This window comes from Gossypium hirsutum, chromosome D01 (assembly GCF_007990345.1).
Source record: "Gossypium hirsutum isolate 1008001.06 chromosome D01, Gossypium_hirsutum_v2.1, whole genome shotgun sequence".
Classification (NCBI taxonomy): domain Eukaryota; kingdom Viridiplantae; phylum Streptophyta; class Magnoliopsida; order Malvales; family Malvaceae; genus Gossypium; species Gossypium hirsutum.
In genome coordinates, this window is record NC_053437.1 from 17013728 (window position 1) to 17041491 (window position 27764).

At 32.0% G+C, this 27764-nt stretch overlaps 4 protein-coding genes across 5 annotated transcripts; 3 read left to right on the top strand and 1 right to left on the bottom strand.

Moving 5' to 3' along the window:
- Positions 1-6714: 6714 nt before the first annotated feature.
- Positions 6715-7756, top strand: LOC121213881 (uncharacterized). Its single transcript, XM_041087215.1, has 2 exons — positions 6715-7169; positions 7436-7756. The coding sequence occupies exons 1-2, from the start codon at positions 6890-6892 to the stop codon at positions 7588-7590; spliced, it is 435 nt and encodes a 144-aa protein (XP_040943149.1). The 5' UTR covers positions 6715-6889; the 3' UTR covers positions 7591-7756.
- Positions 7757-13081: 5325 nt separating this feature from the next.
- LOC107922521 (ribonuclease P protein subunit p25-like protein) lies at positions 13082-15748 on the top strand. 2 transcript variants are annotated; one of them, XM_016852601.2, is made up of 9 exons: positions 13082-13432; positions 13518-13640; positions 13763-13843; positions 13941-14029; positions 14132-14206; positions 14496-14557; positions 14647-14706; positions 14828-15016; positions 15297-15748. In XM_016852601.2, exons 2-9 carry the CDS (start codon positions 13518-13520, stop codon positions 15371-15373), a joined length of 756 nt encoding a protein of 251 aa, XP_016708090.1. In that variant the 5' UTR covers positions 13082-13432; the 3' UTR covers positions 15374-15748. The 2 variants fall into 2 exon arrangements, with proteins under 2 accessions (XP_016708090.1, XP_016708089.1); XM_016852600.2 differs by having other exon boundaries at positions 13090-13432; positions 14644-14706.
- Positions 15749-23032: 7284 nt separating this feature from the next.
- Positions 23033-25210, top strand: LOC107921062 (protein Abitram). The gene is made up of 6 exons (XM_016850915.2): positions 23033-23359; positions 23604-23652; positions 23735-23861; positions 24092-24162; positions 24250-24322; positions 24831-25210. The coding sequence occupies exons 1-6, from the start codon at positions 23131-23133 to the stop codon at positions 24942-24944; spliced, it is 663 nt and encodes a 220-aa protein (XP_016706404.1). The 5' UTR covers positions 23033-23130; the 3' UTR covers positions 24945-25210.
- Positions 25211-25291: 81 nt separating this feature from the next.
- On the bottom strand, positions 25292-26853 carry LOC107921061 (UPF0496 protein At1g20180). The gene is made up of 2 exons (XM_016850914.2): positions 26718-26853; positions 25292-26627 (listed from the first exon to the last, which is right to left on the bottom strand). The coding sequence occupies exons 1-2, from the start codon at positions 26743-26745 to the stop codon at positions 25552-25554; spliced, it is 1104 nt and encodes a 367-aa protein (XP_016706403.1). The 5' UTR covers positions 26746-26853; the 3' UTR covers positions 25292-25551.
- Between the last annotated feature and the right edge of the window lie 911 nt (positions 26854-27764).

Below are 27764 nucleotides of genomic sequence, written 5' to 3' on the forward strand. Positions count from 1 at the left end.
CATCAAGTTTAAACACTCAATTCAATGTCTTAATAAGATATTCAATACACTTTCACCAATTAAACTTAAGCTTTTCAATACCATTAGAGCATACCAACCAAGTTCATTCAAATGCTTAACCTTACCTTTGCCAAATCTTTCTAAACATACCATTTCACTTTTAATACACACAAAATTCATTCATCAACACTTTTGTGACATCAACCATGAACTGAAATAATCATTTATCAACATATACCTTAAGTAAAATCATTATACATACCACACCAATACATACATATGTTGGATTTGGTGCTGAGTGTAGTATATTCGTTTGTAAAATTGAAATTTTTTTGAATATATTGATTAATAAAATAAATTAATGTATTACATTAATATACTTTGTATGATTGTTCTTATATGGTTTTTGCACACAAAGAAAAATGGAAGCAAATATTAGCTCATTGGTTCTCTACTGTTTAACTTACACTAAGTGGTATTACATGGTCAGATTGTAATACAAAAAGACAACTTATATTAGTAAACGAACCTAAACATGTCCTTAGTCTAATTAGAAATGAGCAAACCGATTGAAAAACTAATGTCATCTATCAAGTCGAATTGAGGAGATGCTTTGTCTTGAGCATCGGAGCTGATAACTCCTAGAAAATAGAGACATAGGTGTGACTGACCAGATTGATAGTACATCGAACTTGACCCAAGAAGAATAGATCCTGAATCCGCTTATGGATTTATTCACTTGTAATGTTCATAGTGTGACATACCTAAATCCTGAGTGGATGACGAATTATGTATGTGTGACTCCTACACTTTGGTGTAAGTAAGAGCCCGAGTTCGAATAGATAAGGAATCGAAAGCTAGTGCGTTAGGTGTACAACTTCTGTAGTATGTAGCGTTATTCATAGTAGTGGAATTCATAGCCCGAGACATGGGTAAATGATATCTTCTCATTGGCATTACATGGTTGATGAAAGGTAAACGTGGTTACGCGTCGTTCGTCTTTGTGATGGATGACTTGATCACTATTTGATAGTGATTGAATTTTCATGAAGGAAGATGTAATGGTTACAATAAAATAAAATATGATCATATTGGGAGAATGAATATTATCCCAAAGAGACTAAGCATACCCTATGAGAGTAACTCATTTATAACAAGGTCATTGGACGAATGAATATTATCCCAAAGAGATTAAGCATATCCTATGAGAGTCACTCATTTATAACAAGGTCATTGGACTAGCACTAGTTGAGTTACTTTCATAATGGTATGTCGTTGGGGAGAGCTCAGTCACGATACTATAGTAGAATGACTTCATGACTAAATTAGTTTATAATTAATAAGCGAAAAGTTGAAATTTAATTATAAATCATTTGAGCCTCAATTGCATATGTCCAATCGGTCCCTTCCGCTAGTTTGTTGAAACCAGAAATGAATTGCATGTTTGATCAAATGAGCATAAATGAATAGAATTGGTGAAATGGAGAAATAGGAAACATTTGAAAATGGTTAAGGTTTTCTCCAAAATGAAAATGAAAATGGAGAAATGAAATCATTTGCAAATGAATGTGGTTTTCTCCAAAATAAAAATAAAAATAAAAAATGAAAATATCTTGAAAAATGAATTTATGTTTTTTGAATTAAATGAAATTAAAAAATGGAAATAAATCATTTGGTCATATTGAACCATTGAATGCGAAAATATTAAATATATTTTCTCATAAATTCTTTTACGATAAAGTCGTCATGATTTTAACGAAATTATAATTGGGTTAAGAAAATTATTTAATTTCAAATATATTGAAGTTTATTTTTTTGAGAAATAGAAAAATAAATATTGGGTTGGATAAAGTTATAAAGTATTGGGTTAAAAGTTCGAGTAGTACTTGTAATTGGACCCGATATGGAAGAGGCCCAAAAGCCCTTTATGTAATAAAGGGGGACGAAAAACCTTAGTATGATTAACTATGGTTGTCCCCCCTACATCCTAGTTGAACTAGGATTTCATTTTTCTAATTGAAATAAACTTTTATAATTCAATAAGGATTCTACCTTCTGTCCCTATGAATAGATGACACTAATAGGGCTATTTACAAAACTTTTAGATATCGTTGTTTTGCCCAAAAATAGGGAAACTTTTATTATCTAAGAACGAAATATATTTTTTGGAATAATGGTTTTTTCTGTTTTTATTTTGAAGAGAGAATTTTTGTTTTCACCCCAAAAGAAAAAAAAAACTATTTCTAATTTTTATGTTTGTTTCGTTTTGTTTGAGCTCACACTCGAAGCAATTCGTGGTACAAGAATAACAAAGAAGATCGTTTGGTTGCAAGCCGAGAATGACAAGGATCCATATATAAAAAAAACATATGTGCGATTTATTTTTAAGGTTTATTATTATAAATATCATAAATTGGGCTGATTTTCGAAATTATTATTTTCCGTTGTGTAAGAAAACCATTTTCAAACTGGATTTTTTTTCAACAATTGATATTAGAGCTACAGTTGTGCTATGTTTATAGTGTAAAATGAGATTGAATTTTTCTTTGTTCTTCATGTACAATTATATTTAATAATTTCATTTTTAGATGCCCTTCAAGTTTTACATTTTATTCAATTTAGTCTTTGAAACCAAAATAACAATATCTTTCAATTTTGAGCTTTGATTTAAAAACTGACTTCGATTACATCCCTTAGGGACCTTCTAATTTCTATTTATACTAAAATTTCACATCAATTTCACAATTTATACACTTTAGTCCTTATGAACAAAATTAACAAATAAACATTACAATTTAATCCTTTTTCATAATCTAAACTTAAAATCTATCAATTTAACATCAATTTCTTCATGAAATCAATAATGGAAACTTTCAGAAACTTTAACAATTTTACAAATTGGTGCATAGTCTAGCTAAGCTCCCATGACCTCAAAAATACTAAAATTACAATAAAATGACTTAAAATTACCTTAAAATTGAGGACCAAAAGTTGTAAGCTTCCAAAAGGGTTTTCCCTTCTTTGTTTTATGGAAAGAAGAAGAATGGAGAAAGATGACAACTTTACTTAATTTTTGGCTTTTATACTTAGATTAGAACTTCATTAATTACTTAATTAACTTAATTAACTAAACTCAACCGTTATTAATTAAAATAAGTGGATTCCTCCATCATAAAACACTAACTCATATTTCAAATTGGTTTAATTTCCATTTTAGACCTTAGGTTAATTGCAACCTAAGTCCCTTAATCTTTGGCCAATTAAAAACTTATAGCGATAAGACTTTTACAATTTAGTCCTTTTACTTTAATTAAACAATTAATAGAAAAAAATTTGAAATACCAAACTTTAATAAAATTTTATACCAACTCCGTAAATATTAAAATATTTATGGACTTGGCATACGAAAATGGGGTTTCAAAACTGCCTTTTTCGGCACTATTGGAAATTAGACTGTTACACTCCCCAATGGCATACTATTATGAAAGCAACTTGATAAATACTCGTCCAATTACCTTGTCATAAGTTTGTTGCCCTCATAGAGTATCCTTAATCTTTTTGAGATAATATTCGTTCTTCCAATATGATTCTATTTTATCTCATGATAACCATTACATCTTCCTTCATGAAAAGTCAATTACTATCAAATAGTAATCAAGTCATTCATCACAAAGATTAACGACCTGTGACCACGTTTACTTTTCATCAACCATGTAATGCCAAATGAGAGGATATCATTTACCCATGTCTCAGGTTATGAATTCCACTGCTGTGAATGGCACTACATACTACAAAAGTCGTATACCCAACACATCAGCGTTCAATTTCTTATTTATTTGAACTCAGGCTTTTACTTATATTAAAGTATATGAGTCACACATACATAGTCCATCATCCACCCAGGATTTAGTTATGCCACACTATGAACGTCACAAGTGAATAAATCCATAAAAAAGATTCAGGATCTATTTTTCTTAGGTCTTGTTCGATGTACTGTTAGTCTAGCCAGTCACATATATTTCTCTATCTTCTGGGAGTCATCTACTCTAATGCCCAATGCATCTCCCCAATTGGACTTGATAGACGACATATTAGTCTTTCAACCAGTTTACTCATTTTCGATTAGACTAAGGACATGTTTAGGTTCGTTTACTAATATAAGTTGTCTTTCCGTATTACGATCTGACTACGTAATACCGCTTAGTATAAGTTAAACATTAGACAACCATTGAGCTAATATATGCTTCTATTTTCCTTTATATGTAAAAACCATGTGAGGACAATATACAAATGGTATTAATGTAATTAATGAATAATTTTATTAACCAAACTATTTGAAAAATTACAAGTGTATATAGACGAAAATATTACACTTAGGGCACCAAATCCAACAATTTTTCTGATAATTTTTTAAACATATTTAAATTTATTATTAATTATTGTATTTAATTTTATTAATAATTTTATTATTAATTAAAATGTTCAATTTTAGAAAATATATTTATTAATATTCATATGTTATTTATTAGTTTGTGTAATCTTTAATTAAAGTTGAATATTAGTATTGATGGTTAAAACATTGTTTTAATTGTCAAAAATTATGTGTTTGAACTTGTTGGAAGCGAAATTTTAAATATTTTGTAACTAGCTATGCAGAGTCAGATATTTGTGGATATCCGAATTTGTTATCTGAATAATGGATGTGAATTCAAATAATGGACATTCGAGGGAGTCTATTTGCAACGGATAATAATGTTAATATTCGAATCCACAAATTTTAGATTAGATAATTCTGTAAAATCTATTCAAAGAGCTGACAAGTCCCTTACCTCTTTCGAACTCTCTATATTTTTAATAGGGTTAAATCACTTTTTGCGACCTGAACTTGGTAATTTTTCCTATATTAGGGTCTGATTTTTTTTATCCAAGTTACACCTTGAAATTGAAAATTGTTATCACATTGGAGCCTAAACTTTTTTTTTTGTCTAAGTTAGGCTTTGAACTTTGTCGAAACCATTTTTTTTGCAATTTAAAAAATGGGTATCGATTTTGAAAATGGGAGTCGCCACCGATCTTTTATTAAGGTGTGACCGGTTCACCCTTAAAATGATTTTTGGTCTGCGAATTTGAAAAAAATAGGTTCGGGAGTCAGTTACGCACGAGGAAGGGTTAGCACCCTCGTAACGCCCAAAATTGGTACCGAATCGATTGTTTAATGTCTTAATGTCGAAATTTTGAAAAGATTTTAAAATACGATCCTTTGAAAAGAAAACTTGAGTAAAATGAATTGGACGATGAGATTCACTTATTTCAAAGAAATAAATCGTCACACTCAGTAAGTTAGAGTGCGACATTTTAAATCCTCAAAATTAAATTTATATCTTGACTTTTAAAACCTATGCGTTTTGAGAAGGATATCCGATTATTTGGATTAAATGAGAAAATCAAGACCCAGTAAGTTAGGGTTCGATTTCACAAAATTCCTAAATATCGAACATTGACTTTATTTTTAAAATCCTCGTTTCGAGAAAATAACATGTTATATCCAATGCGTTAGGATACAACGTGTCGAATTCCCGAGAATGGGTTTTTTTGAAATTTGTATGTTTAAAAAATATTCGATTATTTAGATTTGACGAGAAAAATTGGAACCCAATACGTTAGGGCTCAATTCTTTCGAGGATTCCAAACTTCGAGTATTTTTGAAAGTTTTTGAATGAAATAACTTTGACACTTGTAATCTTTTGAATGAATAACGAAATAACATTGTACATTGGGAAAAGCTAATTTACAAACTAAAATCAATACTAATGAGTTACAAAGAATCAATTCAAGCGAATAGGTTATACACTAAGCATAAAAGCAATCATACCACACATTAAACCAATATTAATATTCATGTTAGAAAGGTAAATGAATTAAAAGGTAATTAGGGAATCATCTAACAAAACAAAAACGATGAGAAAAAAATAAAATATTTGAAATCGTCAATAATAGGTTATACGTATATGAATAAAGAATTAAAATGAATAATATATTTGCAAACTTGAAACATTCAAAATAGAAAAGAATGATATACACATTTTAAAATAAGTAATAGATGGAGTGGAAAACTTAATATAAATAAATTACATATAATAATATATAAAAGAGTGGAAATAAATAAAACACATAATAAAATTGGGTTTGAAAGAAATAAGTTATTTATACATAAAAATATATGAAAGAATATATAATAACATTAAATCGATAATATATTATGTATATATAAAGAAATAATTTAACACAAATTATATATACAAGTATAGAAAAATATTAAGTAAAAATATTATTATAAATATTAAAGCAAAGAACTATATGAGTGTAGTTAAAAATGTATTATAAAATAAAGATGTAAAATATGTATAAATTATATTGAAATTGCAACAAAAATGCATAAGATTGTACATGATAAATTTAAAATAATCTTAATGATATGTTTAGAACAATAATATGTTATAATATTAAAATAGTATTATAATAAATTTAAAATATACTAAATTTAAACATAAAATAATGCTAGATGTTAAGTTAAAAATATTTAAAAATGATGAATATTAAAATAAAATAAAATTTGAATACATTTAAATTAAACAAAAAAAGGTTAAATTACGTTTAATTCCCAAAATTAAAAGAGAAAATAAAAATAAAATAATATTAAGGGCCACAAAGGAACACGTGGATAACTTGGGGACTAAAAGGGTAAATACCCCTTCCCTCAAAACGCAGCGTTGCAACAGGGCTAGATTAAAAAGCGAATAAAATCTAAGGTGTTAATCAAATAAAATAAAAAAATAAATAAAAATAATTAAAAGAGTAGAGGGTCCAAATGCTCAAATAAACCATTGAGATGAAAGGCGCGGATCCTCTCCTCAGAATCGGGTCGGATCATTGGATCCCACTTCTTAAACGGCGTCGTTTCTCATCTCATAAGGGCCAAAATAAAACCCTAATCAGAGCCTCCATTTCATTTTTCCAAAACGAAATGAAAAAAAAGAAAATAAAAATAAAAAGAATGTTCTCCTCCCTGCGCCGTTCCATCAACAGGCCGCTCGAGAGCCCCCTCGCCTTCGCCCGTTCAACTCCGATTAGCCCGGAGGAGAAGAAGGCTTCATCGGCGCTGTTCACAGGTAATTTCCAACCCCTTTTTTAGATCTATCCTTATATGTATAGCTGATGAAAAAAAGAAAAAGGAAAGAAAAATGAATTGGAAAATAACAGAATGAAAAAGAGAAGGAGAAAATAAACCTTCTTTTCAATTTTTTGTATTGATTTCCTCTTTTTTTTGTGATACAATATGCATCCCCCTTTTCAAAAAGTTCCCCTATTTTCTTATACGAAATAAAATCCCCCCAAATCCTTTTTTATTTAACATTTTTCTTTTTTCTATTTTCAGATTCGCTGGCGATTTCTGTTCTCTTTTTTTTTTGCCTATTTTCTCTGCTTTTCGTTTGTTTGTCCTTCTTGCAGGTATGTGGAGGCCGTACGGTGACGTGGAGGGCGGCGTACGTGCGGTGGTGCACGTGGGAGGTTGCGGCTGTGGCGCTCTGAACACCTAGGGTTTCTGATGTTTCAATTCTGGGCTAGGGGTATCGGGCCACTGTAATTGGGCCGCTTGGGTTTAGGCTAGTTGGGCTATCAGACGTTTAGACTAGGATTTGGGCTTGTACTGGGCCATATATTTTTGGTAAACTGATCTGGGCCAATTGTAAATGGACTTTTTGGACTGGATTTTATTTATTATTTTCTTTGTTTTTGATTTGATTTCTTTTTTTCTTTTTTATTCTGAATGGGCCCCAGGCAATACAAACTTGACAATTGTTCCCACATTGGAGCTTAAACTTTTTTCATGTCCAAGTTAGTCCTTAAAAACCCTAAAGCTCAAGCCTTAATCTGGAGACAATTATTAAGTTCTGGGGCTAATTTGGACAAAAAAATTCAAACCCCAATGTGGTAATAATTTCCTAGTCTAGTCTAGAGGTGTGCATGGGCCGGGCTGGGTTCAGGTCGGGCTCAACTAAAAATTTAGGCTCTTTTGCTAGGTCTGGGCCTGGCCCGGCCCGAAAATTGGGCCTAAAATTTTGCCCAAGCCCTACCCGGATAAAAATGTTAAAACCCAGACCTGACCCGGCCCGCCCATATTAATTTTTATATATTATTTTAATATATATAATACATCAAAAATACTAAAAGCATCAAAATAAATATTTCCCAAAAAATTGAAAATAAATTTTAAAAAATATGTATAATTAAATAACACTAAGATAGATGTAATTTAACAAGCAAATGCCTCTAAAATAATAATAAAATTAACAAATGTCTTTAAAATAATAATAAAATTAACAATAAAATAAGTTTTATACAATATCCAAACAATAACAACAAAATAGTAGCAACATAATAGTAAAATGGTAGCAAAATAGGGAGAAAACAATAACAAAATAATATTAAAAAACAAAAAAAAAGTTTTTTTTGTCCTTTAGTGAATTCGGGCCGGGCCCAGGCCAAAAATACCTTACTCGAGGCTCGGCCCATTTTTTAAACAGACCTTATTTTTTGTCCAAGCCTATTTTTTGGGCCTATATTTTTTCCCAAACCCTTCCACATTTTGAGAGGGCTTTCGGTCTGGGTCGGGTGGCCCGACTCATGAACAGGTCTAGTCCAAGCCAATATGAGAACAATTGTCAAGTTTAGGACTTAACTCAGACACAAAAAAAAAGTTCAGGCTCTAATGTGAGAAAAGTTATCAAGTTTAGGCCCTAAATAGTGATATAACTCTTTATAAAATTTTCTTACTGTAAAATATTTATTAGTCCTTGTACTTTACGAAAGTTGTGAATTTAGCCCATATATTTTAATTTTATCATTTTAGTCATTGTATTTTTCAAATTTTAAAAATTTAGTCATCATCAAAAAATAACTATTAAATTCATTCAGCTAAGATATGCTAATTCTAAAAGCTGATGTGGCAAATATATTATCATATATGTAATGTCAAGTCAACTTGTTATTTCCATATATTACTCACTAAAAATTAGTTAATGAATTAACAACTGTCACTAAAAATTATTGTTTATTTATGACAAATATATGTTATAAAAATGTTTTAGTGAGAGGAAAGTTAATTTTGTAAAGGAAAAAAAGTTTTCTTAACTAATCATAATAATTTAAAATAAATTTAGCTTCACTCGTGTCAATAACTCAAGTCGTTCACATTTCAATAGAATAAGTTGTCTATGCCAACTTTGAGACTTAGACCTTATAATATATATAAATGCAGGGCGAAGGCAGATTTTTTTAAGGGGCCAAAATTAAATTGTAATTTTTACGATAGTAAAAATACAATTTTACCATTCTAATAGCCTATATCTTTATAATTTTTAAAGGATTAAATCAGAATTTTATCATTTTAGGAGGGCTAAAGTATAATTTTACCTTTATTAATTTAAAATTTTAAAAATTTAAAGGGTTTAAATGGAAACTTTTCCATTTTAAGGGGGGGCCTTCCAACCCCCTAGCTACGCCCCTATATAATTTTGACTTTTACTTTTATTCTTAGGAATTTAGCTTTTTATTGTTGGATTTAAAAATACAAATTTAATTGTTAAAACCATTAAAATTCTTTTGTTAAATTGAGATATATTACTGTCTCAATTTTTTTTATTATGTAGTTACTAATTGAGTAATTTTTTAAATTTCAAAATGTCTCGCTAGTAAATTTAATAGAAAAATATTAATGTGCTAACAATTAGACCTGAATTTTAAATCCAAAAAATAGATTAACTAATTTCTTGAAAATAAAAGTAGGGACTAAATTTTTAATATATGAAGAGTATGGGGACTTGTAGTATATTTTACCCATATGAAAATTGGTATTTTTATTTAGGATCAAATTACATTCTCAATCCTTATATTTTCTGTATATTTAAAATTTAATATATCTATTTTTTATCTAATAATTACAATCCAATTGATAAGACCGTGAAAAGACTTCCTTGAATTGAATTATGTGATACTTTTAAAATAAAGGTAAACTATACAAATGCTTACCAAACTTTCATAAATTTTCATTTTAGGAACAAAAAAAAAAAGAAGACAAATTGGCCATTACCTTTAACATTTGCTTTCATTTTAGTTACCTAACTTTTAAAAGTTATTACTTTGGTCACTCTTTGTTAATTCAATGTTATTGTATACTCATTTTAGTCACCCAACTTTAATAAATTTTTATTTTGCTTACTCATTTCATCTTTCTAAAAATTAATTTTATTTTTTTCCTTTTTAGAATTATTTTTAGTTTTTTCAGTAAAAGAGAAAAATATAGGATTTTATAGAGAATTACATGAGTTTTTGATAGGAATTTTTCCCTTTTAAAATAAATTTTAGTTTTTTTTTCAATAAAAAGAAAAAACATGTAATTTTACAGGAATTATTGAGGGGTTATAGGAAAAACCAATTTATCTTTTTAATTTCCTTTTTTTTCCCTTTTGTAGGATTAATTTTAGTTGTTCCCTATAAAAGGGAAAAATATGAGGTTTTATAGAAAAATACTTTGGTTTTTATAGGAAAAAACTATTTCATCTCTTTATTTTCTTTTATTTTTTTCCCTTTTAGAATTAATTTTTAGCTTTTTTTAGTAAAAAGGGAAATTTTTTGTTTCTTCAAGGAAAAAATTGGGTTTTTACAAAGATTTGAGTTACAAGGAAAAAATTGGGTTTCATCTCCTTAGCCGAATAACTTAATTTCCTATAAAAATTCAGGTTTTTTTTGGAAAAAAATATAATTAATTTTTAAAAAGTAGATGAGTGACCAAAATGGAAACTTATTAAAGTTGGGTGACTAAAATGAGTATACAATAACATTAAATTAACAGGGTGATCAGAATGAAAACTTATTAGAGTTGAGCGAATAAAATGAAACTGGTTGTTGACATCAGTGCCTAATTTGTAATTTTTTTTATTTTTAGTGTCTAAAATAAAAATTTATAAAAACTCATGACTAATTATGTAATTTATCTTTAAAGAAAATACTCACGTAATTTTTACATGGAAGCCATGTAAAAAAAAAAAAAGCTCAATTTTCACTCAACTTTTTCTAAAATAATGATTAGCAACCTTGCATAATGAAATCAATAATAAAAAACCTTATAATTGCATATTGCTAAAATACATGTAATATTTGCCATGTGAGTAAAGAAAATATTTAGAAAATGTTATATAATCTGTTTTTATTATATTAGAAAATTTATCACACGCATATATGTGTGGAAAAAACATATCTAGAATATAAAAATGTATTTAAAAATAACATACAACAAATAATAAAACGTATAGTTTGAAATTAATTATTAATAACACATGATACGATATTAAAATTAGAAAAAATAGATTAAATTGTGAGTAAAAAGAAATTTAAATTAAAAAATATATCATATTAAGAATACTAAATGAATACAATTTTTTATCATGGTATTGTCATCAATGTTGAGTTGGTGTTGAGTTAATTTGTGACACATCAATCAACAACATTATTAATACTAGAAATCTTATTACACGCGTATGTGTGTGGAAATAATGTATTTAAAACATAGAGTGGCATTTAAAAGTAACATACAATAAATAATAAAAAAAGTATGGTTTTGAACTAATTAATAGAATCACATGAAAATGTACGATATTGAATTGAAAAATATTAGATTAAATTGTAGTAAAACTAAATTTAATCATAAAAATACATCAGATTAAGAATACTAAATAATTACAATTGCTTATTATTGTTTTGTCATTAATCCTGAGTTGGTGTCTTGTTAATTTGTAACACTAACTCAATCAACATTATTAATATAGAAATTCCATTACACGTGTATAAGTGTAGAAACCATAAATTTAGTACACAAATGTGTGTTTATAAATAATATACAATAAATAATGAAACTAATGGTCTGAAACTTATTAACAATAACACGTGAAATATGCACATTGTAATATTCAAAAAATTGATTAAATTATTTATCATTTTGTTGTGATCAATCTTGAGTCAGTGTCGAGTTAACTTGTAACACCAACTCAATCAAATACATTATTAATATATACAATCGATGGAGGTAATAAAATATGTATAATAAAATTAAAATGTACAAAAATATCAAGATGAAGCTTTGGTTGAGTGGTAATTAAAAATTTTACTAATGCAATTGATGTGGGTTTAAATCCCACTATTTGTATATTTTTATTGGTTTTTGTTAAAATGAAAGATTAAAATACCCTCAAATAATATGACTTATTTTACATATGGGATGATATTTTTGTAATTTATGTAATCGAGTCAGTGAACGATTGACTCGTGACACCAACTCAGTAAGGGATTTGATTAATAGCATATATATACATACAATTGATGGAGACAATAAAACGTGCATAATAAAATTAAAATGTATAAATTGTTAAAATAAAATTTTGGTTAAGTGGTAAATTTGAGGTTTTACTAACCTAATTGGCATGGCTTCAAATATCATTTTATTAAATTTTTAAATAAAAAAATAAAATACCCTCAAATAATATAATTTAGAACAAATTTAATTTCACTTACTTATCTAGAACGTGATTGATTGATTGATGAGTGATACCAACTAAATAAATGACCTTATAAATAGTATAGATATACAAATATATAACAAACATGTTTATTAAAGTCAAAAACACCTACTTAATCATATAATTTACTTTGCAAATAAAATAATTTTTTATTTTATAATTCCCTATTAGACTGGGCACCTACTTAGTATAGGGTTTTATAAATAAAATAAGTATAGATACATATATATATATATATATATATATATAACATATATACTCAAATGATAAAAGAAAGAATTTTATTAGCATGGTCCAAATCTTATTACAGACAATTTTTTATTGATTTGTAAAGATATAAAAAGTCAAAAATACCCACATAATCATATAATTTTACAAATAGAATGTGTGCTCGGTTGATTGGTAATACCCGCTTAATAAATGACTGAATAAAACTTTGATTGAATGAAGATTTATATAAATGACATACGCTCAAAGTCTCATCGCATTCAAATCTTCTATGAATAATATCGTGATGCTGGATTGACAGTTAAAAATTTAAGATGAGAAGTAGTGTTCCTTCTTAACCAACGGCATGGCACTTGATAAAAAAGTCACGGTTTAAGCAGAGAATCGGGCGAACCGGGTAAAGGAGTCGGTTAGGGCAGTTTTAGAAGATATAAAAGTAAGAAGAAACATCTGGAGAGAGCGGCTTTAGGGCGTAAAAGAAAAGAAATATAAGCCGTAGAAGAGGGCTCTCTCTTGGTTGAGCTTATTCCCCCCATTATTTCCTTTACTACTCCTTTTCCAAATCTTTTCAGGTTGTATTTTTCAGATCTAATCCTATTTTCCCCTCGCTTTTGCTTCTCTTTCATCTTTTCTAATTTTTTTTTGGGCGGTGGATAGATGGATCGTTACCAGAGGGTGGAGAAGCCGAAAGCAGAGACACCCATTGACGAGAATGAGATTCGGATTACCAGTCAAGGAAGGATGCGTAGTTATATCACTTATGCCATGACTCTGCTCCAGGTTTTCTTTTTTCTTTTTGGTTTAATTTCTGGGTATTTAGACCTTTATTTCATTTGGGTGTTCGATGCTTTTGAGAAAAAGTCTAATATCTTAAGTGTTTGTAAAACGATTTTGTTTTATAGGAGAAGGGATCGAGTCAAGTAGTTTTTAAGGCAATGGGAAGGGCCATTAACAAGACTGTGACCATTGTGGAGTTAATTAAGGTAAATTAAGTTACCTTTTTAATCTATGTGAAGGGTTTTGTTCTTTTGATTCTTGTTTAAGGAGGCTGACAATGTCTTCTATGTACTTCTAATGCAGAGAAGAATCGTTGGTTTACATCAGATTACATCAATTGGATCCATGGATATAACAGATATGTGGGAGCCGCTGGAGGAAGGACTTCTTCCGTAAGAGCTATATTTAAAACCTTTTTGCAATAAAGATTTAGGGTATTCTATGCACTTAATCTGTTTCTTTAGGTAATTTAGTAATTTGTTTAATTATCACAGATTGGAGACCACCAGGCATGTGTCAATGATCACTATAACCCTTTCGAAAATAGAATTGAATACGTCCTCTGTTGGGTAACTTCCTGCACTTGTTTCCCTTTACTGATACAAGTACATTGTTCCTCATTATACTTGTTTAACTTTAATTTTTAAGTGATGTTCAAATGGGTTCTTTTTGTTAATATGAAGCAAGTTGGACTTGGGTTTTTTACAACCGTGCTAGTTTAATTACATTTTTATGAATGTTGGAAACTGGATAATTTTAGCAAATGGAAGGTTTAATGCTCTCATGATGGTGGCTTGATGGTTTAGTTGACTTTGAATTCTCAAAGTTGGTCAGTGACTCATGAATCACTTCATCCAGGTACCAGCCCCCATTACCAGCTGATCAGGTGAAAGCATCCACAGAAGTCGATCATGAAGGAGGTACTGGACACATTTCGTTACCTGCACTATTTTTTTGGGTTATTCTGAATGTCCATATTTCCTTTTATAGATTTCTTTTTGTTTAGCAGAGGGCTCACCTAATGACCGAGGTAGGGGTCGTGGTGGTAGAGGAAGGCTGAGGAGTAGAGGTATGCTGGTTTTGAGTGTTTGATATGCACCTGTTTGGTTCAAGACTTACCATGGCTCTAAATTTTATTGAATGTAATGTAAAAAATATTGAGGCAAATACTTAGTTGTATTCTTATTCAGGGAACGGTTTTGTCTCTGCTGAGTATGAGGATGGAAGCTGGGACCGCACTCGTGGCTATGCTAGGGGTAGAGGTCGAGGAAGAGGACGTGGGGTCCGGGGCCGTGGACGTGGAGGATACAATGGGCCTCAGTTCGATAGGCCGCAAGATGAAGGCTACAATTTTGAAGCCCCTCCCCAAGGTGGCCGTGGTGAGTTTTCCATTTTTTAGTTTCCATAAAAGTTTTAGCATGTTTAATGGTTTTCCTCATGGACTGTGGTGTGCATATATATAATGACCAATTTTTTTGGTTCTATTTTTTTCCCTTGACGTGTTGCAATTTGAACTATTTTAAACACGGTGAATAAAAAAATGCACTTGGAATACTAGTAAGATGATATGGCACTAAAAGAAGTTAATGAGATGCAATCATAGACTTGTTGATGGCCTGAAGGGGACTTGCTTAATGGTTCTTGATTTGCTCTTTGAAGGTCGTGGCCGTGGCAGGGGATACCGTGGAAGGGGCCGTGGGTTTAGATCTAATGGGCCAATCCATGCAGCTGCATGAGGTGGTGTGTGGCATTCCTTGAATGATACGGAAATGATGGTGTTGGATGCTATGCATATCTAGTTATATGTTTATGAATTTTTTCTCCTTTTCGTTTATCTTGTCTGTTCTTTATTTTATAGTCTTAGGGTGTTCTCATTTTTTTCTTCGTTGTTTATTACTGGCAGTTTTAACTTTAGGATGCTTTCGTGTTGATGTTCATGGATAGTCTTAGAATAGTTGCATTTAAGGTTTTCAATAGTGCAGCCGCCTCACACCATAGGGAGGCAGAATGTCTTCTTTTTTGGTTTATTTTGTAGCCTTAGCTTATATGTTTTGAACAATTGTAAACAGAAATTTTTTCCCTTTTTAATTTGTTTTAGAGTTTGCTACTTAGCTTGCTGGTTCTTGGAAGATTATTTCAAGATTATATTCAGTTGTCAATAGGAAGCACAATAAACCATTGCAGCTTCAGCAAATTCTAAAGAGACTAAACTTTATTTAAATTATGCATAACTAGTGAGTCGCCTAAATAGAATAAGCTTTACAGATCTGTTATTTGCTATGTTGATGAAAATTACACTTGGCCTTCACTAAGCTTGGGTTAAAATAAAATACTCCATTATTTGTTCAACCCAACTTATACACAAATCACTAGCCATTTTAAAGGTCAGTAGGGTCAATACCTACGCACTTTGTTTCATCTAAGCTGACTAATTTAAGCTAATGCAGTAGTAACTGCTCGGTATCCAACCTTTGTTGAAGAGCAAAACACCGCACATTATATTTTTGAGGAACAAGAAATTGAAACACAATAAAAACAAATAACCTAGCCAATAGCGGAAGTGATCACAAGCCTGATCAAAATTAAAAGAAGTGAGAAGGCGACTGTCATGTTCACGAGCAATTTGAAGACCAAAACAAGAGGTGCGATTGAGATACTTCAGCAGTCGTTTTACTGCCTTCTAGTGTGCTTGGCGGACAGTACACGAATTGTGAAAGCTTATTGACTTTAGAAGGCAACGTCAGGTCACGTGAAAGCTAAATATTGAAGCTTGCCTACAATCTTTCAATAGTAAGATCCATCAACAGTGGGGTCATCAGGAGGAACACTCAAAAGTAGAACTCGAAGGAGTAGGTACACCTTTGGTATCATGTATACTGACATAATGCAAAAGATCAACAATATATATTTGTGTCGAGATAGGTAAAGACCCCTAGTACGTGGAATCACCTCAACATCCAAAAAAACACTCATGAAGTTTATCAAGCCGTAGAGAAAATGTATTAGAGAGATTATGAATAGTATGACGAACTCCGGATAAATTATTACTAGTGACAATTATGCAAACCGCATAAATAAGTACATGAACAACGAACCCAAACTTTTTGAGAATGAATAAAAATTGAGTCTAATTTAGACTTGAAGAAATTCTGTTATCAAATTATTTCATAGTATTAGACTCGTGAAGCCTATTTGACGCCATAGATTGCCTTGTTGAGCTTGCAGGCACGGGTAGACAAGAAAGTATGTTCAAAGATAGCTGGTTGTTCCATATAGACATCTTCCTCCATGTGCCCCTAGAGGAAAACATTGTTGACATCTAATTGATGAATAGGCTGGTTACATTGAACAAAAATATTGACAATTAAGCGAATAGTTGTGGGTTCAACAATCAAACTAGAGGTGGAATGTTAATCACGTCCCGATCTCTGAGTAAATTCTCTAACCAACAATCATGTGTTATACATGTTAATAGAACCATCAACAACGTTTAATATAAAATAACCATTTACAATTTTTATTTGAGTCATCTTGTTGTCCCAAAATACACCCCATGAAATTTTCTGACACTACCAAATATAAGATCAAAGGCCTCCTTTGCACTAGTGACGTAATCAAATACGCTTTTATATTTCTGCCATTGCTATTTTTTCGGAATAATTTGAAGATAGGATCACATTTGGCAGTTAACTGAGAGATGAATCGGGATATACAATTCAATTGTCCCAAGAATCCTGTCGCTTATTTCTGAGTTCGTACCAAATTTTGATTGTGTTGACTTTGTTTGGATCTACTTCGATGCCTCGTTTGCTCACTACAAAGCCTAATACTTTCCTCGACTTCACACTAAAAGTACATTTTGCTGGATTTAATCTCAATTTGTACCTTCTTAGCCTTTCAAACAATTTGTGAAGGTTTTCCATGTGATTCTCTTCTTTTGCTAATTTGGCGATCGTGTCATCTATATAGACCCCTATCTCTTTATGCATCATGTCATGGAAGAGTGTCACCATGGCTCGCTAGTATCGCTAGTATGTAGCCCTTGCATTCTTCAAACTAAATGGTACAACCTTGTAACAAAAGTTCCCTACATCATAATAAACGTGGGTTTTTTCCATGTCTTCTTTGGCCATTTTGATTTGATTGTCCCTCGAAAAAGCAACCAAGAAGGAGAAGGTACAGTGTCTAGTAGTGCTATCTACCAATGTATTAATAAATAACAAAGGGAAATTGTTTTTGGGACTATCTCTATTTAGATCCAGGTAGTCCACATACATTCTTATTTTTCCATATTTTTTCGGCACCGACACTATGTTTATGACCCACTCTGGATATTTGGTTACTTCAAAGAATCCTACATCGAATTGTTTGTTGACTTCTTCTTTGATCTTAAGCAGCTTCGGGCTTCATTCTCATCAACTTTTGGTAAATCGGTTTACAATTTGGCTTCAAAGGAAATCTATGCTCAACGATGCTCACATCTAACCGGACATGTCTTGATATGACCATGTGAAGACATTTGAATAATCACAAAGCAAATCCTTTAGTTGTTGGTGTTGGGGATTGACCCATATAAACAATGAGATAATAAAAGTTGAAAAGAGCGAATACAAATATTTTACATGGAAAAACCCTCTAAAGAGGATCAAAAGCCACGGGCAAAGATAATTTCACTAAAACGACAAATATGAAGGGTACAAAAGATGGAGATAAAACTAAACTCAAAACCCGAAATAAGAACCCTCAAAACGTAAACACAAAATTCTCTGAAAGCTTGTAAAAGCTATACCTAAATGTGTTATGAGTTATCTTCTTAGGTTGGAAAAAGGATCTATTTATAAGCTAAATTCGTAGGTCAAATAATATTAAAATAACCTACACTAATAAGAGTTTAAGTGGGAAACTAATATTAAAATAATCTACACTAATCAAAGTTTAAGTGAGAAACTAAGAACATAGTTTAGCTGGGAGAAGAAAAGTAAAAAAATGTGAGGTATAACTCCACAAATCTCCACATTGACTCGTATTTCCACAATGCCTTCTTTGCCAAAGCCAACTACGAGCTTATCCCGAACTATGTAAGATGTTTAACTGAGTCGAATCTATGCTTAGAAGCTGGAAGTCTTCTAGTCTTCGATTTGTGCACTGCCAAATCAAAATTGACCTGAGTCTAATTTCCACGAACGCAATGCCCTATCTTTTCAAAACTTGCATCCAAAAGAGAACCTCTCTTCTACAAAACGGTCATACTGTTAGCTTGATAAATCAAACCGAAATTGCCAAGAGGGGTGAATTGACTTTTAAAAATTTTGTGAAAGCTAGAAAGAAAATTGAAAGATGAACACGATAATTTAGAGTGGCTCGGCCCCAAGTACCTACTCCGCTACCTTAGCTTTCTACAATTAAATATTTTCCCTAATTCACTAATTTGATAACCTTTGAGGACAATGTTTAACCTTACAGCTCCCTTAAGATTTCTACCCCAAATCTTAAGACACAAACCCTCTCAAGGTACATATAAGCAAACAAAGAAATAATCCTTGCAAGATCAAAGTGTTTACAAATTAAGCTCAAATATAATGAAATACACTTGAGCAAAAGAATAGAAGTAAAACTTACAAGTGTATGTAAAAAGAATATGGAAATAATAAGCTCAAAGGTTGTTTAATTGATGATTTTTGCTTGAAAGTACTTTATTATTGTTGTAGGATCTTAAGAAGTTGGTATTTATACCTCCTAATTGATTTCTAACCGTTGTTGTTGTTGGTGTCATGGATAGAGCCGTTGGGGATGTAAAAATCAGAGCATATAATTCACCTACAACACCGAGTATCGATACCATATAAAAAGGTATCAATAATTTTTATAATAAATGCTAAATTCAGCGACTGTTGGAGTTTTACTATAGATGCCAAAACAACTTTATCGATACTCTATAACAAGGTATCGTACCATATCTATACTTTGTAGGTTTTGCGAGAAACATAGTGCTGCTTTGATATTGCTTTTAAGAAGGGATATCAATATTTCAAATAATATTGATACTTAATCAAAAAGTATCGATACTTATTAGGGTTTGTTAAAACAAAATTCCACTTTGGTATTGTTTTTAAGAGAGGGTATCGATAATTTAGAAAATATCAATACTTGGCCAAAAAAGTATCGATACTTTTTAGCTTGGAGCAATTTTGACTTGTTTAAAAATTGTTTGATTTATTAAAAGTCTTTTTACTAAGTGAAAATCATTTTAACTTTGATTTTAAAGTTGTTTCAAAAATTTTCTAAGAGTTCAAAGTAGATGTTCAACATTTTTATCTCTTAGATTTTAATTTTAAACAAATCATTTTGTTAATTTTGTTTAATTTTAATTTTTATTCAAAAATAGTTCAATTTATTATATCAAAACATTTTATCAAAAAAAGCTTGGTTTAATACATACCTTGTTCCCTTCTATGACTAAGTTGTCTTTGCTTCAAACGAGTCCACTTCGACTCTTTAACAGATGAGAGACGTCCTGTTTCACTGGTCACTGATTCTTCCAGAACATAAAAACTGTCAATATTTTTACCTTTCATCGAAACGAGAGCCCTACGGGATACCTTAATGTCACCTGACTCGATGTTAATTCTACAACCTTTCTTGTCCAAAATTCCCAAAGAGATGAGATTTTTCTTTAAGTCAGGCACATGTCTGACATCTTACAGTGTCCTAATTGTCTCATCGTGTATCCTAATCTAAACAGTTCCAATACGAATTACCTTACTGGGTGAACTATTCCCCATGTGCACAATTCCACCTTTAACTGAATTGTATGTGGAGAACCAGTCCCTGTTGGGAGACATGTGGAAAGAGCACCCCGGATCTAGGATCTACTCAGACGTCAGCTCGAAGCTTTCACTTGTTGGCACCAACAAGAAATCATCACCCTTGTCATTGACCAAATTAACACCAGTTAAAATTTTCTCGTTGCTCTCAGCAGCCCTTTTTGTTTCGTGGTTTGTAACAATTTGTCTTGACGTGACCTAACTTCTTACAATAACAACATCTTTTGTCTCGTTTCCTTGATGCTACCAAAATCGAGGCTTGCCTATCTGACTTGCTATCCAAACCAAACTTATTGTCGTGTTAGTCTTTGCTCAACAGATGACCCTTCACATCCTCGAATGAGAGATTATCCCTGTCATAAATCAGGGTCTCCTTGAAAGACTTGTATGAAGGGGGTACAGAGCACAATAGTAGTATTGTTTGATCTTCATCGTTAATCTGAACCTCAACATTTTTTAAATAATTTAAAAGAATAATAAATTGACTGATGTGACCTCTAAGGTGCTCACTTTCATCCATGCGGAGCGTGCATATACGTTGTTTCAACACCAATCAGTTAGCCAAAACTTAGTCGCGTAGAGGGTTTCTAACATTTTCCGTAAGGTGAATGTTGTTTTCTCCATCAAAACCTCTTGCAACACATTATTTGTTAGACATAATTGAATCGTGGATAGAGCCTTTTTATCTAATTTATCCCATTTTGATTTATCCATGTTTGGAGGTTTGTTCTTTGTAAGGACCTTCTTAAGATCACATTGAATCGGAATTTCTGTCATTCGAACTTGCCACAGATTAAAATTTGTGATGCCATCGAACTTATCAATATCAAACCTTGTTGTTGCCATCTTTGAATGGGTTGATTGCGGAAATCGAACTAATTATGATACTAGTTTGTTAGGAATCGACTTGTATAAACAATGAGATAATAAAAGTTCAGAAGAACGAATACAAATATTTTACGTGGAAAAAACCCTCCGTAGAGGATAAAAAACCACTAGTAAGGATAATTTCACTAAAATGGCAAAAACGAAGAGTGCAAAGATGGAGATAAAATAAAACCCTGAAACCCAAAATAAGAACCCTCAAAATATAAACACAAAATTCTCTGAAAGCTTGTAAAAACTAATACCTAAATGTGTAATGAGTTATTTTTCTAGTTGGAAAAAGAACCTATTTATAAACTAAATTTGTAGGTCAAATAATATTAAAATAACATATATTGATAAGAGTTTAAGTGAAAAACTAAAAATAGAGTTTAACTAGGAGAATAAAAGCCGAAAATACGAGGCATAACTCCATAGCTGGCGTTGATCAGGTGCGAGGGTTGTCCTTATCTTAACTTCTCTCTTTAACTTCATTATCCCCCAAATTTATCATTTCTATCTCTTCTTGATGAGGCTCTATGGGTTTCTTCTCCCGCTCCACCAATTTCAAGATCTCTTCAGTATGTCAACTTCGTCTTTAGTTTCAAGATCATTAGAATGGATTGTATCATGAAAATTTGGTTCGATAATGTCATTAAGATAATTTATTTGTTCATTATGAGAATCCTTAAAATATCTATGAATACATATATTAGTATACATATAATGGAAACAAATGAATAAATAATATAAAGGCACGAGTGAAAATATAATCCAAACTCAATTTTATTGAAAAAGAACTATTTTACATAGTTCAGAAAAACAAAAAAAAAAGGCCTCTCATTAAAACATTGCCTTTGTAATTAAACATACAAGAAGAAAAACCTTGAAAACAAAAATGTTGAAAATTATATCTCAACAATTTCAAGGATAATGGGCAACAATATGAGTTGCCAATTATTTAGCCCAGCCAGGTCATAGCGGACCTAGTTGTTTTCCTCTAACGACTCTTCCTTTCCCACCATAGTGAAATCCAATATGACTCTATCAATCTCCAACCTACTTGGAACACTGTTTAGATCCACATACCCCATAGAGCAAAAAGTCTCGTAGAGCAAAGGAATTGTCAGCCTTTAACTTTCCGGTTCCTGACCATTTAGTTGTGCCACTCTCTTTTCTCTATTTTCCTTCCTAATTCTTTCAACATCTTTCCTTGTCAATTTGTAGCCCATTCCTCCTATGTCTCTTTAGGTGGGAATATTTAAAGGCTTTTAGATGACTTGCAAATCCTTTTTCAATCTTGATCTAATTTTCCAAGCCTTCCTAACTGTTTGAGCATATAATATATTCGTAGTTCGAGGCACATGAGGGTTAGGAATTCTCGCTTCTTCTGCAACATAAGAGGCATGACCTTGTCCCAACGTGTGTGTGCTGGAGCTTAGAAATATGCAATTAGATATAAAAACAGGTGTGATATTTGTAAGTGTATAAGTCAAATTGTAATATAGTTTTGTTATTTACAACGAAATATTTGAAAATATTTTAAGGAATTATTACAAGCAAATTTGACATGAGCTTGTAGTAGTATTGGGCCAATCCCAGCTTTACAAAGTTCAATTCGGGGTTCAGAAATGAACCCACTAATTTGGATTTCGGTTGTTTTGGGCCTAAACAAAAGGATTCCAGTCTTCTAGAATCTGGAACAGTACAAAGGAGATCAGTTAAGGAGCAATCAAATGTTCAAAATTGAAAGAAAGGAGAGGAGAGAGTGAAAAACCCTTGTTCTCTCCCACGTTTTTAAATCAATGTCGGATGTCATGGTCGACCATACACAAAAACTGGAAGAAACAGCCGTCCCAAACAACTTAGAGCAACAGGACAAACAAGACGAAGAACAACCGCAGCAATCAGTACAAGAAAATGCAGAATATGAAGATGAAGAGTTACACAAGCTTCTGGTCCCTGACATAACCCAACTTCCTCTCATTCCCCCCTCTGCTGTTGAATTCAACTTTGCCTCTTACTTTGCTCCAGGTTCCCCACCCCTCTTCTTTTTCAATCAATAATGGATTAGCTATTTTTTGTGGGTTTTGCTAAGGAACCCATAGGGCTTAGGCGCTTTAAGTTACATGATTTTATTTATAGTACCGGTTTTATGTTAAACGCAATAGCTAATAACTTGGTTCATGATTTTCTATGCATTGGTTGAAGATGTCAGTGAATAATAATTATTTTTAATAAAGTGTTCTGAGCCCTAAAATAAAGTTAAAATTTACAGATTTTATGAAACCAGGAAACGATCAGTATGTTTATCGTCATGCCAATGGGTAAGAATTCCAAACTTTTCTTGGGGCTTTATAAAATGGAAATTTTGAATTGAGAAAAAATTTAAGTAATATGAATTTGTAGATTGTGTGTTGTTGGCCTGGCTTCAACTCACTTGGCATTTAAGGATAAGGGTGGGATCACGGCCGTTGATTTCAATGTTGGCAAATCCGATCGCAGTGGTATGAAAGTCACCGGAAAGAGAAAAAAGGTATCTCTCTCTCTCTTTCTCTTTCATTTCTGTAATTCATTAGTAACATTTTTTTTGGGGGGGGGGGTTAAAGAGGTTTATCCTTGTGATACTTAATTGTTAGTAATTCTTTTAAATTGTGAAAACAAACATAAAATGCATTATCACTTGTTATTAGGATATCCAAGAGTTTAATCCCTGCATTTAGCTTTGACAAAGTCTTATTGAAGTTAAATATGCCACTTTTCTAGAATGCTCAACACTTCGAGTCCAATACAGCTTTGTGCAAGGTTTGCACCAATGGTGATTCATATATTGTAAGGTGGGTATGATTATTTTCGCATTTCATCTCTCCCTCCTCTCGTTTCCTTTTTTGTCCGTATTTGAAATGAATAGCAGTTTCGGGCAGGTGTTGTGTTAAAGGCTCTCTTTTGGAAGTGAATGAAAGATTAATCAAACAGCCAGAGCTGCTTCATTCATCAGTGAGTATAATAATTAGCTACTCTTTTTACTGGTTCTTCAGTTCATATATGTTCACAACATCGGCATTTTGTGGTTGAAATTGAATGCTTTTGAGTTGTGATGGTGACATATCTTTGTCATCTCAAGCACTCCATGTTCTTCCCAATAATTCGAAAGGCATATGTTACGATAAAAGACAATTAATATTTTTAAAGCATCGCATAAGTTGGTGAATCAGACTATACAGTTTGTGGAGAAGAAAGAAATAATCATATAACCTATAGTATTGGTGTAAATGTTAGTAAAGAAAATTCCAAATATATTCATGCGAATTGTGAATAAAAAATTGTGGAGAACTGGTAATCTAAATCTTGTGAGCTCTTCGAGACAAAGGTCGAGTTTTTGTTACTGGGTACAACATTATAATATTATTTAGCTTGGAACTTGTTTAGTTTAATAATGTCGTGCAAGTGTGGCAAAGTTTCTTCTGTTGTTAAAACTAGGATTTATTGTTGTTGTTGAGTGCAGGCAGATAGAGAAGGATACATAGCAATTATAATGCCAAAGCCAGCAGACTGGCTGAAGGTCAAGGCTTCCTTGTTGAGCCTTGAAGAATTCAAGAAATTGAGAGCACTTTGCTGAACTTAAACTGCAGAAATACAGGAACCAAGAGAAGCCTGCTCTATACTTGATCGCAGAATTCAAGCAGAAGGAATCCCTTCATCAACGGTTTTTCTGATTGCGAAAAGCTCAATACTTCTACTTTCCTAGATTTGGGTCGGGTGAACCATGCAACACAATGCTTCATTTTTGTTTGTTTTTTCTTCAGCTAAATAATTTAATAGTAGAACTGTTTTATTTTCCAATCCCATGAATGATAGAAGCAAAAAAAGTAAAGCCATTTTCAACTTCTTGATGCAGATGATTAATGATGTTTTTTACATTTACAAAGACAAAGTGCAAACTTCTCTACGCGAAACTTTCAGATTTTAATGTAAATGGAGCCTGCATGTATATTATATATGTATATATATATTTATACAAAGAATGAAACAATTCTTGATCCAAACAGGAAATAAAAGAACCGGCATGGCTGAACTCTATAGCTGTCAATTCTTTTACCTTGATAACTGTAAAGCCGGAGAATTGACAGACCTTCAATCTTCAAGGCACATAATCATGCCATGATCAATGTCTTCACTTCACTCTATGAGCATTACCAAGGATTATGCTTGAAAGCATAGATAAACTATGGCAGCGAATCGACTATTTCTTCTATAACGTGCCTTCTGGATCTGTTAATCGTATGAAAACATAACTTAGTATGTTCCTCAAGCTCTTTCAGTTGTTCCAAGAAGCTTGAATTGTGCATTCGAAATTCCCTTACAACCTCCTTCAGTACCTCAATCTTTCCATTTCTAATGCACATATTAGCTATGGCTTTAAGGTGCTCGATCTCATCGTGCAGTCTCCATACCAGTCTACTTATGGTATCGAAATCATTGATCAAAATGTAAATCCCTTTAGCTGAGATATCAAGTTGCTCACCAAGTCTTTCAAGCAAGCTTGTGTTATGCCCTTGCTGAATAGATGATGACCCGGTTTTCTTTTTCTTCTTCCTTATGCTGATAAACCAGGCGGCAACCCCCGGTGCTGCTACAATCCCAATCATGCTGTGGAATGCAAGTATGAGCAAGGCAATCACGAGAGTTGTATTAGAAATTACTAAACAAAGACTCCCAATCTGTTTGGAGATCTTTTTGGATTTGGCTTTCCGTTTTATCTTTTCACGTTTGGATGTTAGCTTTCGGAACAAATCCAGGTTATTCTCATGAATCTTCCGGAATTGCGGTGGAGTAATGATCGACAATGGATTTTTAAGCAATGCAAATCCTTTTAGCTCCTTGAGTATGACGCTGCATTGTTCATCCGAAAAATCTTGAACCCTCTTGCTTATCTTGATCACCTTTCTAATCTTTTGATAATATACGCGCGTTTGATGGATGCTTCGAAGGAGTAGTTCACACAAATTACAAGCTTCCAAGCCAGCATCGAAATAGTCTAGAAGAAGGTGATGAACATTCAAGCTCTCTATTTTATCTAGTGTTTCTTGCCTTGGTTTAAGCAGGTACTCCGACAGGTTTATTTGATGACCAGGAATCGATGACGTTGAAGGGAGTGTATCAAAGCTAGTAATTTGGTTAAACTGCCCATGAACTTGACTCCACATATCCACATAAGACTTGGTTCTAAAAGCTTCCTTGTATTCTTCATTAACATTTGTCTTGTCACTCAAGTTACTTCCACGCCTCATCTCTGATCTCCCTGAGATAAACAAGAAATCTAATCAGCTTTTCAATCCATGAAACCAAACAACCAAAACCCAGAAATCCATTCATGTGAATATCAACTGACCTGATGTTATCTTGGTGAAGCGGATCATCTTTTTCCCTGGAGACAAGTTTTCTTTTGATTTTTAAAACTTTCTCGTCAAGACAGTTTCAGTGAAACAGATTAGGGATTGATTGCTTTAGCTAATATTTATATGCAAAGAGTTGGATGACTTGAAGGGTTCGAAGAGTTAATATAATACAAACAAATGGCAGTTAATCAGAGGGCCGAAATCTTTATAGCTTTGATAACACGATAGCGTCGCTCGTCACGGTTGTTAATCTACGTGTAATGGCTTGAGACAAAAGCAAGCTTGCCCCTTAGGCCTTAACATAAAATAATGCAGCACAGTTCGGAGGTTACGAGTTTTGAAGTTTTCTCATACGCTATTAATTTGTTTAGTTTTCTTTTCATTTATCCATTTCAAATCAATATTTTTTTTTATTTTCCTTTTCTGGTAAATTTAAATCATGCTTTCAAGTCTAACCCTATAAGTTATATAAACGTGTTCGAAGATGCTGACCATTATTTCATTTAAAGCTCTTTTTTCCCTTCTTTTTTAGATTTTAACAAATTTGTAATTGTTAAAAGAAATACTCTTTCAATTCAAAAAGGAAAGCAATTAAGGAGATATTGGATATTAGTTGTAAAATGCGCATTTATTTTTTAATTCATGAAATATTATATTTTTAAAATTTCAAGAATTAATTAAGACCTTTTCAACAATAAATGCTCTCTCGGTGGCTATGGCTCAGTGGGTAAGGTTACAAACAAGGTTAAAAGGCGTGAGGACGATCTACCAGACGAGGGTGGAGTGGCCATGGATACGGACAATGGCAGGTGACCCTCGTTCGAGGACATTCTGTTGAATGATGTAGGAGATGGTTAGGCGGATATGACTAATTTTGAGGATGAAGATACTGATCTTTCAGAAGGTGATGTTGAAACAGGGTCAGTTGCGGGTGTCCCCTCTATTCGTTTCTCCTAGAGACCACATTCTTTCCTTGAGCAAAGTATGACATAAACTGTTATTGTCAAACTTTTTGGGAGGAAGGTTAGTTTCAACATTTT

Bases quoted from the DNA above. Each gene is read 5' to 3' on its own strand.
- LOC121213881 (XM_041087215.1), top strand. From the start codon at position 6,890: ATGAAAGGCGCGGATCCTCTCCTCAGAATCGGGTCGGATCATTGGATC. The intron at 7,170-7,435 runs GTAATTTCCAAC...TTCTATTTTCAG, and splicing joins TTCATCGGCGCTGTTCACAG to ATTCGCTGGCGATTTCTGTT.
- LOC107922521 (XM_016852600.2), top strand. From the start codon at position 13,518: ATGGATCGTTACCAGAGGGTGGAGAAGCCGAAAGCAGAGACACCCATT. The intron at 14,207-14,495 runs GTAACTTCCTGC...CACTTCATCCAG, and splicing joins TTGAATACGTCCTCTGTTGG to GTACCAGCCCCCATTACCAG. The intron at 15,017-15,296 runs GTGAGTTTTCCA...TGCTCTTTGAAG, and splicing joins CCCTCCCCAAGGTGGCCGTG to GTCGTGGCCGTGGCAGGGGA.
- LOC107921062 (XM_016850915.2), top strand. From the start codon at position 23,131: ATGTCGGATGTCATGGTCGACCATACACAAAAACTGGAAGAAACAGCC. The intron at 24,163-24,249 runs GTGGGTATGATT...AGTTTCGGGCAG, and splicing joins GGTGATTCATATATTGTAAG to GTGTTGTGTTAAAGGCTCTC. The intron at 24,323-24,830 runs GTGAGTATAATA...TGTTGAGTGCAG, and splicing joins CAGAGCTGCTTCATTCATCA to GCAGATAGAGAAGGATACAT.
- LOC107921061 (XM_016850914.2), bottom strand. From the start codon at position 26,745: ATGATCCGCTTCACCAAGATAACATCAG. The intron at 26,628-26,717 runs GTCAGTTGATAT...TGTTTATCTCAG, and splicing joins CTTCACCAAGATAACATCAG to GGAGATCAGAGATGAGGCGT.